The sequence below is a fragment of the Thunnus thynnus genome, chromosome 20, assembly GCF_963924715.1.
Source record: "Thunnus thynnus chromosome 20, fThuThy2.1, whole genome shotgun sequence".
Lineage (NCBI taxonomy): Eukaryota > Metazoa > Chordata > Actinopteri > Scombriformes > Scombridae > Thunnus > Thunnus thynnus.
Genome location: NC_089536.1, coordinates 2,445,080 through 2,461,847, shown reverse-complemented (window position 1 = coordinate 2,461,847; position 16,768 = coordinate 2,445,080). Strand labels below are relative to the sequence as shown.

General features: G+C 37.3%; 1 protein-coding gene across 3 annotated transcripts; it reads right to left on the bottom strand.

Moving 5' to 3' along the window:
• Positions 1-58: 58 nt before the first annotated feature.
• On the bottom strand, positions 59-12,038 carry LOC137171848 (pre-mRNA splicing regulator USH1G-like). Of its 3 annotated transcripts, XR_010924821.1 has the most exons (5): positions 11,700-12,038; positions 5,647-6,094; positions 3,357-4,180; positions 247-315; positions 59-148 (listed from the first exon to the last, which is right to left on the bottom strand). XR_010924821.1 is itself a non-coding variant. In XM_067576021.1 (4 exons), exons 1-3 carry the CDS (start codon positions 11,861-11,863, stop codon positions 3,359-3,361), a joined length of 1,434 nt encoding a protein of 477 aa, XP_067432122.1. In that variant the 5' UTR covers positions 11,864-12,038; the 3' UTR covers positions 693-1,622; positions 3,357-3,358. The 3 variants fall into 3 exon arrangements, 2 of the variants coding, with proteins under 2 accessions (XP_067432121.1, XP_067432122.1); XM_067576021.1 differs by lacking the exons at positions 59-148; positions 247-315 and adding an exon at positions 693-1,622; XM_067576020.1 differs by lacking the exons at positions 59-148; positions 247-315 and having other exon boundaries at positions 685-4,180.
• Positions 12,039-16,768: the final 4,730 nt, after the last annotated feature.

The following is a 16,768-nucleotide window of genomic DNA, read 5'->3' as shown; positions in this document are numbered from 1 at the left end:
TCCTCCTCATCTCTCTTACAGTTTCCTCCCTTTTTTTCACCCAGTCAGTCAGCTGACTCCTGATGCAGTCCGCCAGCAGAGGAATTTATTGTCCTGTAGCCCAAAGATGTAAGGCTTTTTACTGTGATGTGATGGATCCAAAATGTTCCTGTAAAAACACAAAAAACATTCACACAAAACTGCAGCCACTCAGCTTAGAGTTTTCCCTCCCTCTCTGGTGTCTCATGCATTCTGCATGTCGCTCACCCCCTTCTGTTTCTCTTTGTGTCAGCTCCTCTCTGCTCCCCTCCCATCTCTGTAACCTTGGCAAACATCCTGGGAAAAGAGAGGGGGAAAAGGAGGGCTGAGGAGGAGGAGGAGGGGGGATTAACTGTGCAGTTGTGTCTTCACTAAGGGAGGATGATGTGCAAAAATGTGCCTGGATAGTGTGTTTATGTGTTGGCTCAGGTGATAGCATACGCGAGTTGCATACATATATCTGGTGTCAATGCTGCTGCTTCTTTCTTTTTTTTTTTGGAGAGAGGCCAGTGTTCTAGGCTTGAGGCCACCCTGACTGCAGCGTGCTCTTTAAAAGATCCAGTGAGTGTATTTACTACTCAGCAGATACTGCAGAGAAGGGAACATAAGAGCACCAGGCTGTCTGACAGCTCCTCTTACACCCTCAAGGTTGATGTTTTTATTTATACAAGCACTAATAGTCTGTCAGTGTCAGGCGCCTTCTTCTCCAGACAGAATGAAACATAGAGGTAACAGTATGTATGTAAAGGTATTTGTCATGTGGAGCAGCTGGTTAGATGAAAACAAACTCACACAAAAAGCATTAATTTCCACTTTAATTTAATAAAAGATCATTCTGTTTGTGGATACACCTTCAGATTTTCTTGGTAATACAAAAACAGATTTTTTTTTTCTACCAGCGTAAAAATGTACATTCATGCACAGCCATACTTCAAGTGCACAGGGAGACCTTCACTGAAAACAAATACGTCTCAGAGCAACCCGAGATAACATTGTTATTTAGCACACACTCACGTAAGCTCACAGTATGACCTCCATTGTTTTTACTATTGCAACAGTGTTTGCAGAACAACAATCAGTCTGTGGCTCTTTTCATTCATCATAAATATCAGGTCATAATTGTGTATGTGCCATGGAATAAAAGAACAAGTTTATCTTTTAACACGGTTAAGTAAGAAAACTGTACAATGGAAGCATAATAAATAAATGACAACATTTCAAGAGGAGTAGGTACATCCACTAACACGTAAATCATTCAGTGATGCATGAATAAATACAGTAATAATAAGAACCAGATGTTACAGTAACAGACTGGAAGAGTATGTATTCAAAGACATTACAATTGGGGTGTGCATGTGTTTGTATATGTGGCAAAACTTTCCCATAAAGTGTTTATTTATGTATTTACCATTGAAATAACAATCAACATATATGAATAACCTCTTCAATGTGTTTCCAAATATAAATAAAATAAAATAGCACATAACTGAACTGGAAATGTATTACAGGCATACAAATAATAAGAAAACCTCATCCCGTTGTATCATAACTCACCACTAGATGGTGCTGTTTATTCAGTACAAAATCTGTCTGGTCTTGTGGAGCTGCATGAGAAAAAGATCACACTGGTGCTCTGTTATTCATCCCTTACCTTAGGTATGTGTTTTGTTTACCAGTTGAACATATTTATGTTGTCTTCTGATTGGATAGTTGAGGGAGGCAGCTTCTATGTATGGATGTTTATACGGTACTGTGCAAATGTTTTAGGCACTAAAAATAAAGCGAGGACGCTTTCAAAAATAATGCCATGAATAGTGTTTATTTATCATTTAACTTCATCCAAAGTTCAGTAAACAGCAGAAATCTAAATTAAATCAATATTTGCTGTGAACAGCTTTGCCTTTAAGACAGCAGCAGTTCTCCTCGGTTCACCTGCACACAGCGTTTTAGGTACTCAGCAGGTCGGTTGTTCCTGCTTCTTGGAGAAGTTGCCACAGTTCTTCTTCTGTGGATTTCGGCATCTCAGCTGCTTCTGTCTCTTCATGTTAATCCAAGACTGACTCCATGATGTTGAGATCAGAGACCATCTGTTGCAGGACTCCTTGTTCTTCTTGTTGCTGAAGATAGTTCTTTATGACTCTGGCTGGATGTTTACAGTCATTGTCATGCTGCAGAATAAATTTGGGACTGATCAGATGTCTCCCTTATGGTTTTGCATTATGGAAAGAATCCAAACATCTAAAGAGCCTAAACTTTTTGCACAGTACTGTATATACAGTATATGGAACAGTTGTGATGCTTGTCCAGATATTCTGATGAAGGACGAACACACCGAAACTCTGTAAACTAGTAAATATTACAGCAGTAAACAAGATGGTGTGCAGGAGTTTTCTCATTTTCATTCAAGTTGTGCTTTCCTCAAACACCTGTCACATATTTAAGTGTGCAAAGACTTTTTCAGTTGAAAGAGCAACCAGCTTCAAGTATGGCATGTTGGGGGTGATGATATTGGACATGGACTGATGCAACGATGTTGTAAATCTAATATTCCCATGAAGTAGTCCTGCCCATTATAGTAACTTGATAGAAATCTGGTTGACAAATGTGTCATTATATTGCCCAACCCTAGGAGTAGCTAATTAATTAGCGTCTCACTGCAGATTTGGTGATAACATTAACAAAGGCCATCCACACCTTTTCATGTCTTTACTATTCTGTGATGAATGTCATATCAAATAGACCGAATCATTGTGACGTCGTGCTAACAATGACAGTCACTTCCGGGTAGACAACTGGCAGTTGATTTGAATTGCAGAGATATGGGAAATCTGCAAACTTGTTTATTTCTGTTGTCATTTTCAGCCATAACTGTAACATTTAAAGATATATAGTTAAACACAGTGGTCCGACCTATCTGACATTTCTGCTACCAAATAGTCACATCTCACTGCCGGCTGGACTAACTGGTGGCTGCCTTCATCATAGTGGGAAGCCGCCTTACCACTGCTTTACTCATTTATACTTACTTATGCTTAATTTGAATTACTTTTACTACTTACTTCTTATACTTACACTTATTTACACACACTTCGTTCTTTACTTCTTTACTTGCTTAAACTGACATTTATTTTTGCTCTGCCCCATTAAATTGTATGAAGGAGATTTCTACCCAGAAGTTTTTGTAAACAAACATTGTGATTGGTTCTATAACAGTCATTTAAAGGCTATGCTGATGCATGCAAAGACAGTAGCTTATGTGTGAAAACAAAGGTTTATCTGGGAGGAAAGCCAAGTGGTGCATCCCTTTTAAAACAAAATGCGGACTACTCCACACTGACCTTCAAAGCTCAGTGTCTTCAATGGCCTCTGGTTCTTCTATGGTGTCAAGACGTCTCTTGCAGGCATCTAGCAGTTTCTTCCTGGGGCCCAAAGGGATGTGAATGCTGGTGAGATCCTGATCTGAACAAAGCAGCAGAGCCTCTAGATCTATTTTTTCCCTCCTGAAGATGGTCATGAACTCACTGAGGTTCTGCGAGGCCAGAAAGGTCTCTAATGGACTGTTCTCTGGCTCTAAATCCACATCCAGCCCAACATCAGTCTCTTCCCAGGGCAACTCCTGCAGGTTTCTTTCTTGCAGGCTCAACGCGCTGCCAATACTGTCCTCATCAAAACTGGGTGAGCGTGGAGGCAGGCGTCCACGTAGACGAACATTAGGCGCCCGTCCCGCAGGTTCACTCCCTGCTACGCTCCCTTCATCCCGTGCCCCGATACTGAACATCCCTCCACTCGAATAGTTCCTCCTGAACACCATGGTGCCGAGCCCGGGCCGGGTGAACAAGGAATCATGACCGGAGTCAGCGCTGATCTCCGAATACGCAGCCTCATGGAGGCCCGGGTCACTCATGGCACGGGAGATGGTGTCGGCATCGTCGTCATTGTCACGGTGGAACATGTCGCGGATGTTGAGGCGTGAACGTTCCTTGGGATTGGCGTAGGTGCCCTGTTTAAGGAACATGACGTCGTTGCCGAGCTGCAGGCCAGAGAGCGAGCGCACACTCTTCCTCCCGTCCTCATAGATCTTGAATGTTCCATCAACCTGCTTCTTCTTCTCTAGCTTCTTCTGAATCTTGGCCTTGCCCTTGGCTGTGGAGTGCAGGGTGGCCTGAGGAGAAAGTATACATTTAGAAAAGAAGAATTTGCAAAGTTTCATTTAGACCATAAATGTTACAACTCACATGAAGTTGAAGTCTTGCCCTCTTTTCAAGCTAGTCTCTGTTCCAATAGCTTTGGCCTTTTGAGGATTTTCGCTTATTGGTCTAGAATCTAAAAAGCTAAAATATGATACTGGGTTTGCTGCCCATATTCTAATAAATGGGTATCTACACTAAACTGGATGGTAACATATCAGCACCTCATCATTTTCAATGAAGTGCATGAGTTAGACTTGGGGTTACACCCTGTCTCCAACCAACAGTCAACTGTGATTTCTTTAACAATGCCCATGTTCTTTCCATGATTGTCTCCTAACCTTAAACCTAACTAAGACTTAACCATTGAAACCATTAAAAATGCTCATTTGAATTATTAACATAGTCCAGACATCAGGGGGAGATGGCTGTTCGCATCATGTTTCATACTAACAGTCAATGTTGGTTTCTTTTAACAGAAACCACGATCTTTACCCTACCTTAACCAAGTCGTTTTAGTTGCCTTAACTTAACCAAACCTTAACCCTAGTGGTAGCAGATGAGAAAACACTCCCATTTTATTTGCAGTGTGGGAAGCATTAACAAAATGAAATAGGTGTGCAGTATCAGAAAACACTCATATGGGTCATTTTGGAAGGCAATGACAAACAACCATTTCAGTCATTTGAGTTGGAGGACTTATTGACTAAAAGCTGGAGGAACAGAAGCTAATCACAAAGTACAGCAGGTCTTTGACTATATTATCTTCCACATTAAAGGGGACATAACATGCTTTTTGTGTTTTTTATTTATTTTATTTTATTTTTTATTTTATTTATTTTATTTTTTGTTTTTATTTATATACTGTTATGATGTCGGAAATCGGAAAGTTTCAAAACTTTAGGTGAACATATGTACAAATGCTACCTGCAAGTCAAAAGCCAGGGCTTCAACTTGCTCTGAACGCTTTGTTTACGATGGTTCTTTCTACTTCTTGCGGATAAGCTGACATTGGCGTCACTCGTGCCCATAAATGGCTGTCCGTTCCATAGCCTTGGGTGCTAAGGTTGTTGCTACAGTTTTTCCATGTGTTGTTTGTGTTGTCCATTCTCATATTTCGGATCAGATTCTGGCTTGAACATGTATGGATGTGTTTGAGAAGTTGACATTCCAAGTAAAGAGCAAGATAAAGTAGTGACATCCTAATACTATAGTTTGTTACATGGCTAACCAATCAGAACAGAGTGGGCTCTTCGGGAGCTAAAACAGCCTGTTTCAGACAGAGGATGAACTGAAGGGCTGCATAAAGGCCAGTATAAGATAAATAAGGAGTTTAACTGTAAATCATGCAAAGATGTTCCAGTAGAGCCCCAGAATAAGAATATAGACCACTAAATGTGCATAATATGTCCCCTTTAACATTTAGTAAACAAGCAACCACCTGCGAGTATGGCATGTTGGAGGTCACAGTGTTGAACTTGCGGCTCAGTGTGCTGCTGCTGGTGTAGCTAGAAAAGCTAATAGCATCCAAGTTGTCTAAAGCTGCTGATTCCTTCAGGAACTTTTTCTCCATGTGTTCACGGTGCCTCCTCTGGAGCTTTGCGCAGTCTTTGATGCGGCGCTCTGCAGCGCGGAAAGCCCGGTCCTTGAGTTTGCTGACCAGCTTGGGGTTGAGGGTGATCTGCTTGGCAGCGATGGAGTCCAGGTAGCGAACACAGTCCATGTGGCCTTTGGTGGCGGCCATGTCCAGTGGTGTGTGGTAGTCATTGTCCAGACACCACACGTTGGCACCGAAAGCCACCAGGAAGGACAGGCAGTTGTGGTGGCCGTTGGCAGCTGCCAGGTGAAGCGGTGTATTCCCCCAGATGTCACACTTGTCCGGGTCACCTCTGGAAGAAGAGCAGACAAGAAGGCATGTTGAATCTTCACATTACTGGATTTACACATATATAGTATTCTTATGTCATATGTGCATATCAGTGTTCTTTTTATTTCAAATCATGTTAACTTACATTACTGAAAACCTTTTCTCAAAGCAAACTCCAGTGTTTGTTGCCTTCTTTCTTTCACTTACCATCACTGGTTTCCATTCATTTCACTCCATGAATATCAACTTGTATAAAACTGCCTGAGATACAGGTAAGTAATCCCTCACAGACTGCTTTCACTAATATCAAATATCATTTTAACGAACTGACCTGAGTCTCAAGAAAATGTCTGCAACTTGGTTTTTATAATACCTGAAAGGTGTGCAAAAACAGCTATAGAAATTCAAATTATGTATATTCCTCTTTGGCTGTTGTAGTAAATTTACACATACTGGATCTCCAGTTTCTCTACATTTTCCAACATAGTATGTAATTTGTGCATCTTCTCAGTGCTCAGTGCTGACATTACAAATAGCAAATAACAGCAAACTCGTGCTTTCGGAGTAAACTTCCCTCTTTTCTCTCTTTCAAACATATTAGTGCATTACTCTGTATTATGACACAGTGGTACAGTATAAATTTACTAAATTTATGACCCCCTTTCTGCAAGGTTCCTAATTTGTAATCCGGAATGGTGCAGACTTCACCTACTTTCACAGAGAAACTCAACCTCACTTTGCTGATCCGATTACTCTTCAGACTAAATTTAGGAAGTAAGACGACTCATATGACCTGCAATTATGTCAGTTCATCTTCTCTACAGCCAAAAGGACCCTTAAGTTTACAGTCACAGGTACGGTATTTTCATGGATAACAGCACATCATTACTTACATTACTAGTAAGGTAATGTAATATAATATAAATCAAATTATTTTTCGTCATTGTAGTAAAACCTGGGTATTATATCGACCACAGTAGACAATATTTGATTGTTTGACTAGATAAAAATCAAAATATTACTGTGATATCAGTAGAATATTACCCATAATGCTGTGCAAGCAATAACAGGGTAAACAAAAACAACAGCACATATCAGATTTTGGCTTTTTTTGGTTACAAATTCATTATAGTTCATTGAAACACATGCAACATGTTGAAATTTCCTTTTTCACCACACACTCGATAAATAATATAACATTAAATTGCAAAGATTTCCTTTTATATTCTGAAAAAACTCAGATACAAATATAGAGCATGAAGTCAATGTTATTATTTTATTAGGAAAATTCTACATACATAAATATTAATTTGATAGGACAATTTCAAATTTGTCCTCTTTTAAACATGATTTTTTTCTTCTACTAAAAGTGTTAAAATTACAGTGAATCACTATGAAATAATAGTTGGTCCAGTTTAGTTTATTGTTTTGTTGTTGTTTGTGTTTTTTTTCTCCCTTCTTTTATTTATATTTATACATAAAAAATCTGTTATTATTACCAATAAAATAATGATGTTATATATTTTTAAATTTAAATATATATGTGAAATTAATATTTCATTGTTTTGATTGACTGTTTTGAGTGTTTAATGTTTTTTAATGTTAATAAAGTTCGGGGGGAAAATGCTACAGTGGACAATACTGCTTGTGCATGGATGTGTTGGTTACTGTGTTTATGAACTAAATTCACATCTAAGACCCTCCTCTTCCTGTTTTCCCTCCACCCACATGACCAGGCAGTGGCTGAGCCCTGATCAATAATTGAAGTGCTGCAGGTTAAACATGACAGAGGTGACGTTGCATTATTTATCCCACACACCACAAGTCTTTTTTTCACAGACACCCAGAGACACTGTTACCACACACTGCAGCGTCACCACCTTTATCAACATGAACCCTGATTTCAGTTCCCATCACAACCTGGAGAAGTTTGCCGATATGACACTTGATATTAGAACAGAAAGTGTTTATTTTATGTTCAGAGCATCGTATTTTATATGTTTATTTCGGTGTCAGCTGGAAGGTCAGTGAAGCAGATCATATTATTATATCAGTAGTAATCCAATCGCGTAATCACATCGAACTATTTAAAATGGTAACGTGACAACCTGAGGTTCTGTTAGCGGCTCTGAGTCACAGGTGATACAGAAGTCGCCAACCTCAAAAACAACCTGTTGACTAGCAACATGTAGGGCTGAGTGTGGGACTTAAAGGACGAGTTCACAAGTTTTCTAGTCTCTCTTAAAACAACAGCCAGGTGCCAAAATGAACATTAAAGCTGTTTTTCTTGCTGTAATCATTCCTCCTGTTCATACTGACCATTAGAAGATCCCTTCATAATGACCTTAAAATGGAAGTGATGAGGGACAAAATCCACAGTCCTCCTTCTGTACAAAAATGTATTTAAAAGTTTATCTGAAGCTAATATGAAGCTTCAGCGTTCAAATGAGTCAAATCACGTAGATATCTTTCAACGTTACATTCTTTTTAGTGCCAAAGTTCCTCTTTTTGTTACTATACTTCCACCTGCAGCTCAACAGGGAAACACTGTCCGAGGAAACACAAAGAGGGAATTTGATGCTAAAGACTGTAAATGTGTCAGATATCCACTTGATATGACTAACTCAGACTGCTGAAGCTGAATAGAAGCTTCACACAGACTTTTAAATGCATTTTTACACAAAATGGACACACTGTTTATTTTGGCCTCTATCACTTACATTAAAAGCACATCTGAAGGGGATCTTTTAATAGCCTATCATTTAATACTTTTGCGCACCAACAAAAGCACTGAGTATCAAAAATTGTGAAGTAATCATGGCCAGGTTAACTTGTTGGGAGGTCCCCAGAGCAAAAATATGCTTGTTGAACCCAACCAGTACTACCATTAATACTATCCTATTTTTATTCACGCTGGCAGTGTGGCTCTATAATCTTTATTTATTGATTTAAATATGTTTTTAACATGTGGCAATGTATGTATATTTGGTATTTTATTCTGTCCTTTCTTCCCTTTTACGTCTGCCATTGTACAGCACTTTGTAATTGCTGATTTTGATAAGTAAGATAAATAAAGATATCCAGTGAAATATCACAACACTTACTTGATGGATTAGCACTTAATCGATTAATTGTTAGGTCTATAAAAGATCAGAAAACTGTGAAAAATGACCATCACAATTTCCTAAAGTCCAAGGTGATGTCATCCAGCTTCTTCGACTAGCAGTCTAAAACCCAAAGAAATTCAATTTACTGTCATAATGAGGAAAAGCAGCAACGTATGTTTTTAATTCAATTTCAGTACCCAGCCATAGCAACCTGTGCAGCACCAAAAGACAAAAGTAATTACATAAACTAAACAGGCCCTCAAAGAACGGCCTACAAAGTGAAAATAAAAGACATTTTCTGTGAAATGTATCACAACACTACCTTTTTCTTTCTTCATTTACCTTTTGCTGTGAAGTCTGATCTGCAGCTCAGCTTTAGTCATCTCTCTTTGCTTCATATCCACTCTGCGCTGCATCCTGCGGGCACCGTTGCAGGAAGAAGATGCCCTATCCATCACAGTGACCTTTCCCTTTGCTTTGTAATCTGTGTGTCTGCAGTCACTCACCAGCATCAGACTCTTGCACGCCTTATAAACCTGCCACCAGCGGCGTGACATATACTGTTTTCTACCCTGCTCTGAGTCTGCTGCAGTAAATATTACACTGTATGAAAGGCGGCTTTGTGCAGCTCCTTAAACCTCAAACAAAAGACTTCTCTGATAGCTGCAACTTATCATGGCAGCATATAGACTTACTCCTAAACCCCCTTATGATTATCTCAGTTCTCTCTTACAAATACGTAGAAGCTCTCTGATAAACAAAGCAGAGATCATATCATCTATCTGCCGCTTTTGAACTAACAATCGGTTTCTGTAAAGACGTCTGGCGCCTTTTCAGTAACCGATCGGTATAAAAATGGCTTCTGTATTTAGAGCTTCACCTGCACAGGCTCTGCTATGTAACGGATCAGCCAGAGCCACATCTGTAAGATTAAATATAAAGTTATCACGCTTAAATATATGCTACTCAGTCATTGTGTGTGTGTGTGTGTTTACGGGTGTGTTCATGGGGATATCCTGCAGCGAGTGACCTTTCTCTGTAATTAGGCTGTTAAAATATCGAGCTCTCCATCTCCTCACAGCACTGATTAGATTAGTGACGGAGCCAAAGCAAAGGTGGCAGAATATTTTTTTATTTCTTTGTTAATGAGCGGGAACAGATCGGTGAGGTAAAGTTATAATATACAATAAATATGCAAATGTTTTGATTTTTATGACACTGATAAGAGAAATTTCATCTAAACTAACAAACTAGGAAGCAAGTTGGGAACATAACGCAATTATCCATGAAAATTATACATTTTAATAACTTTTCTGCTAACAGTCCACCTATTTAATAATTATAAGCAGTATATAAACAGTTAATAAATGGTCTAGAACACACTATAATGTAGTTGTTTGTGTATATAAGTGTTGACACATAAAGGATGTCAAATTTCTCTACATTTTCCAACATAGTTTTAGTGTCAGTATGTGCATCTTCTCACTGTTGACATTACAAACAGCTGTCGCTTGTAGTTTAATTCAAAGAAGATTAACTTCCTTCTTTGCTCTTCTTCAATTTGTAATAACATACGGCAGCATTATTCTGTATTATGACACATGCAGAGGAGGCAGAGACTTCACCCACTTTCACCGAGATACTCAGCAGTGTTTATTAATATATTTGTCTATAACTACAACTCCTCATGTGAGCAAACATAACCGGATGCTGCTGTATAAACACATAATGAATGACAATATAGTAAAACACAGTTACAGTAATAATATAAAATATGTCTTCATAGGAGACATTATAAACACTGCTCATTAATACACACTTCAAATGCACTTATATCTGATTATAACTACATTATAGTGTGTTAAAAAAACATTTATTATATTGATTATAATGCTGAAGTGAAATGTTTTTGATTGAAATATGTGGGGGGAAAAAACAAATGCTTTCCTTTGACAAAAATGTAAAAAATAACAATAATAAATTGTCAAAATCTTTACACAAAAGAGAAATATCTCTCCTCTAGCATGTGTAAAATCACACTTTACACAAGAAAAGGTGACTTGTAGTCATATAAGGAGATGTGTGAGATTATTTTAGCCTCACAGTATTTGTTTATCAGTCAATTATGCAAGAATACAAAGAATGTTTCTTTGCGTTTGCTCCCACAAGCAACATGGAAGAAAGAAAATATAGTAAGGTAATAATAATGATGACACAAACAAAGTAGTAATAAACTAAATGGAGAAAGTAAAATTTTAAATCTATTGACAGAATGGAATATTAATAGTTTTGAAATGGGATATGAAGTGTATGAAATATATGGTGTGCAATAAATAATATAAATTATGTAACAGTGAAGGTTGACTGAAAATAGTCCAGTTTGATGAAATATATGAAAGTGACCAGTGCAAAGTAGAATTACTCACTTGTTGAAATAAAACTATTTGTTCTGCTGGATGAGATGATAATTAAATGGATGGATGATTTACACATCAACCTGCCAGGTGGACGCAGACTCACCCTCTCCCTACGATGAGCCGCAGCGCCGGCAGGTTACCGTGGTAAGCGGCCCATAAAGTCGGTGTCATCCCATCCTCATCCGGTGCGTTCAGCTCCTTCCGTGTGGCCTCCTTCAGCATGTCCAGGTAGCCGTCCCGGGCCGCCCGGTGGTAGCGGTCGTTCATGGCTGCCCACGGCTCCGGCAGCCCCGGCTCACTCTGAGCTCGCTTCCATGGAGGGTTTCGAGGGTTTTGCCCCACCCCCCTCCTCACCCCCACGGTATTTAGGCGACTTTTAGTCCGGGAGGAGGCGAGTCCGGACGGCCTGGAGAGGCACGGAGCTGGCTGACAGGCTGGTTGCTAAGAGACAAACACGAGGCGTGCTGGTTGTCAGGGAGGGGGCGGGGTTATGATGATGAGCCCCGCCCCCCTTAGGCTGTGCTATAAAGTCAATGAAAAACTGGTCACATGATTTAAGCTTTATGGTAGTGATATTTTAATTTATTCTTAAAATAACTCAGTGGGCAAGAATGTTAGATTTTTAAAATTCCATATAATGAAATGAACCAACAGAAAACCAAACTTTACCTTATTTCTTAAGTGACATTGAGCTCTATTACATTTCTCTAGTCAAGCTGCAAAATAAAAAAGCAACAAAGACCCAAATAATTTTTGAAACACATGAAATTTTTGACAAATGTTACTAGATTATTAATCTTTACCACCTTATTTATTCATTATTCCTCCTCCTGTGTCATGGCTCTGTCCCAGTCTGGCTCTGCCCTCAGACTTTTTCCCTGTTTGTTGAACTGGACTTAGTGGCAGTTGAACCTTGAAGATGAAATTGAAATTTGCTCAGTTGTTTTCTTAAAGAAATGTGACTGAGGACTGCATGTTGCTTGCTACACACTGACCTTCATAGAAACTATGTGCAAAAGTGAACTGAACTGAACACACAATATATAAAAAATATCCCTGTGAGTGTCAGATGGATATATTGGATAGTAATTACTGTCAAATACTGTTTATATACAGTAAATCTCACACATTAATTGGAAAAGTCTGTAGATCTATTGGATAGTTGCTTGTAATTACTTTCAGATAATGTTTATATAAGGAAATGATTATTAAAATTATGTTTTTGTAAGCCATTTTCGCATGATCCTATTTTTTTGTACAGTATCAAACCAATATTTTTACCAGGAATTTACTGTAAATAGATGAGATAATCACATACAATTAAAGCCTAAAGCTCTCAAGATATCATTAATGGGTGTTAAAGGAGAATAATTTGAATATAATTTTACATATTTTTTTTGTTTTACATCCAGAAATTTGTGCTTTGATGGGGCAGTCTTAAGGATAAATTGGATAATTCTATGAATTTACAAAAGAATAATAAATAAATAATAAAACAAGCCATTATTTAGATTAAGTAATTTTAAAGTATTTCTGCAATGTTTTTCATTTTTTTGTGCACATGTATACATTTATTTAGCATTCTAGCAATATTTTTTGGGGTTTTTTTGTTTTTATTTTATAACAGTTGGACTGTAAAAATGCAGATAATGTCTACAGTAAATATCTGTATTCAAAAAAAATTCTTTGTAGAATAACTAAAGGGTTTTTTACCGTTATTTGATGATAAACTTTACTTTAACTTTTTTTTACATTAAATTTAAAGTAAAAAAACAGAAAGTTGCCTTAATTTTACATTCAGTAATAGGATGTGTATTATTTGTATTTTTACATAGAATTCAATGTTACGTAACACATGTGTTAAAACACACCTGCTGTTACCACGGTAACCACAGGTGTTGCCAACTCAACCCAGACTGAAATCTGAAGGATTACAACTTTAATAATAATTCCCAAACATTTTGACAGTTTTGCATTAATTTTGTAATGTACATCAAATGAATATAATTTACATTTAAAACTACACAACTTTGAATGTTCTTGCTAACTAAAGTCTAAAGTTATTAATTGTGATGTAACTGTATATATTCTTTAACTTAATTATAAATCTTAATATCCACAATGATAATAACAAAGATGTTAATATTACTCTGGTACTTAGCCTACAGGAACTGCAGTGATGGTGATTCAGTATTTAGTCTGCATTGAACAATATTTCTGACATTAAAAAGCAGCACTTGGTACCAAAGGATCACCAAAACCCAAGAATTGTTTAAAGGATGTTTGATGCAGCTTTTATCTCTGTATATCTTCTGCTGTCTGGACACTGGATCCTCCCTCACAGCCACGGCATTGGCCCATCGAGGTGCACTGATTAGTTCATCAAGTGTCTGATGTCCAATTACAGCCGCATGCAAATAATTTATATAAACTGCAATTACAGCAAGCAATAAAAACCCAGTTACTGCAAAAAAGGAAAGCAATTAAATACAGAAACATTTAAAATATTCAAACCACAGCAAATATATAACACTAATAAAACAAAAATATTAATATCTGCTGTGTGACATGAAGCTTAACTTTGATCTTTAGATAAATGCTGTAAATCAGCTGTATGTTGTTGTGTTGACACAATCAGTAGCTGCACTCTGTGTACATTTACTCAAGTACTGTACTTAAGTACAATTGAGGTACTTGTATTTCATTTGAGTATTTCCATGTGATGCTACTGTATACTTCCACTCCACTACATTTCAGAGGGAAATATTGTACTTTCCACTCCACTACATTTATTTGACAGCTTTAGTTACTTTTCAGATGAAGATTTGTTTGCCTGTCAGCTTCACCTGGAGGAGGAACATCTGGAAGGTTCACTGCTGGCTGTGATCCCTCACTGTCTTCCCACCCTGAACACACATTACTGCTGCCAGGAGTCGAATCGAGCGAGTCTGAAAGAGAACCTGTCAGTCTAATGTCTCATTTTCTAATTTAAATATTTAAGCGTTTTATCTCGTCATCACTAAGATGTCTGGAAACAGACTGTTTAATGTGTGTGTGTACTGTAATGACAGTGTGGCCTGTTTACAATCTGCGTTGTGTTGTTTTCAGTTTTTGGACTTTTTCTCTAATCTTTGATTTTTGCTGAAATATTGGATCATTTGAACATTTATTGAAATGAAAGCATGTGAGAAGTTTAGAGGGAAAAATCACTATTTGGTGGAGCTGTTAACAACTCATAGACATGTGAAATGTGACCCCGACTACACACTGCTTTTTGTAAGACGTCAAAAGACAAAAAGTTTGGAAACCACTGGTTTCATCTTTAACAATGTGTTGTATTTTAAAAGCTTGTTATATTATCCATTGTGTCAGATCTTCATTGTCATGCTTCATCTTGGACACCAGGGGGCAACAGAGAAATAGAAATGCTTTAGAAAAAAACACAGATATTTAAAACAGTTGAGAGTTTACTGTGTGATGAAACTGTGGAAACTGTCTGGGAACACACATAGATGACAGAGTCTCACACACAATGTTGATTTTATATGTAAGAAAGCTACACTGTAAAAAAAAAAAAGAAAGAAAAGAAGTTATTTCACAGAAATTTACTTCATTATTTTACAGTTTTTTTTGTTTTTTCTACATTAAGTGTAAATGCCATAAAAACACAGTAAATTATTTTTATTAAAAATATTCACCATAAAATAAAGCCTGTAATCTGTAGTCCTCACTGTTAGTAGTCGGTTACACAATTGTGTGTCGAGTAGTATGTCGTACATTTTGCTCTTTATGGTACAAATCTATAAGTTTGCCACTTGTGAAAAGTGCAATTAACAGCAATGTGCATTACTGTTAATTTACACTGCTTTTAGCAGAATTTTCACGAGTGGCATTTTTACAGATTTTTATTGTAAACTGCAAAATGGATGACATACTAGTGGAGGATCAAGAGGAACAAATACAGAGCAGCTTCCATGAGAAACATCACATGACATCACTGAAGTGATGAAGAACCAAATGACAGATGGAGTTGACTTGTATTGGAGCTAAAAGCAGCTTGAACTCTGCTGAAATGAACACGTTCCACCACTAGATGTCTCTGTTGTCTGTATTAGTTCCATCTAGTTGCATTCACAGACTGACTGTATATCTGAGCTTTCAGTCTCCAGCAGCTACAACAGTAACATGCTGCTCTAACACTGATGCTTCACTATTAATAATCTAATGATGTCATATATAATAATATATCAGTCAGAGGGACCAAACCACTACTTTTACTGCAATACTTTAACTACATCATGCTCATAATACTTATGTACTTTTACTGCAATACTTTAACTACATCAAGCTCATAATACTTATGTACTTTTACTGCAATACTTTAACTACATCAAGCTCATAATACTTATGTACTTTTACTGCAATACTTTAACTACATCAAGCTCATAATACTTATGTACTTTTACTGCAATACTTTAACTACATCAAGCTCATAATACTTATGTACTTTTACTGTAGGGGGATTTTTCATGCAGGACTTTTACTTGTAATGGAGTATTTTTACATTGTTTTTTTTGGTAGTTTTACTGCAGTAAAGGATCTGAATACTTCTTCCACCATTATTAGCAAATACATATTCAATAAAGTTTTCAAGTTCTTTATGTGTGCACTCTTAATATCACTGGGTCAAAATTTACCCAGTTTGAGTCGAACTGAACTCGTTGTGTGGAACACAAAATTAATTAACACAAAATAAATTACAGGTCAAAATTACAGACTGGTACTTGACAAAGTTGACCTAATCTTGCATTGGTGCCATATTGACCCAGACCAGGTAAAATTCTCACCCAAAGGAATTTGTTTTGGGGAAACAAATTCCTGTCTTATTTTTTTACCATGAAATTAGAAACAATTGATTAAATATCTCAGCAGTAACAGACACAATGACACCAGTCGATCCAGCACTAAAGTCAAATAATGAATCTCTACTTCCTTCCTCTAACATGCAGTTATTCTATTACTGTAATTACTTTGTTTTTCTCCCTTTTTCTGTTGTGTCTTTAATATTCTCCCTTTTTCTGTTGTGTCTTTAATATATGTTTCATGTCACTCTTTCAAATTAAAATTAAAGGAAATAATAGATCACAGCTTGTTAAATAAACAAAAAAACAG

What these genes read in the sequence shown, in the direction of transcription:
- LOC137171848 (XM_067576020.1), bottom strand. Translation starts at nt 11,863, where the DNA reads ATGAACGACCGCTACCACCGGGCGGCCCGGGACGGCTACCTGGACATG. An exon ending in CGGCTCATCGTAGGGAGAGG is followed by an intron (nt 6,095 to 11,699) that starts GTGAGTCTGCGT and finishes CTCTTCTTCCAG; the next exon opens with AGGTGACCCGGACAAGTGTG. An exon ending in CCAACATGCCATACTCGCAG is followed by an intron (nt 4,181 to 5,646) that starts GTGGTTGCTTGT and finishes CTTTCTCCTCAG; the next exon opens with GCCACCCTGCACTCCACAGC.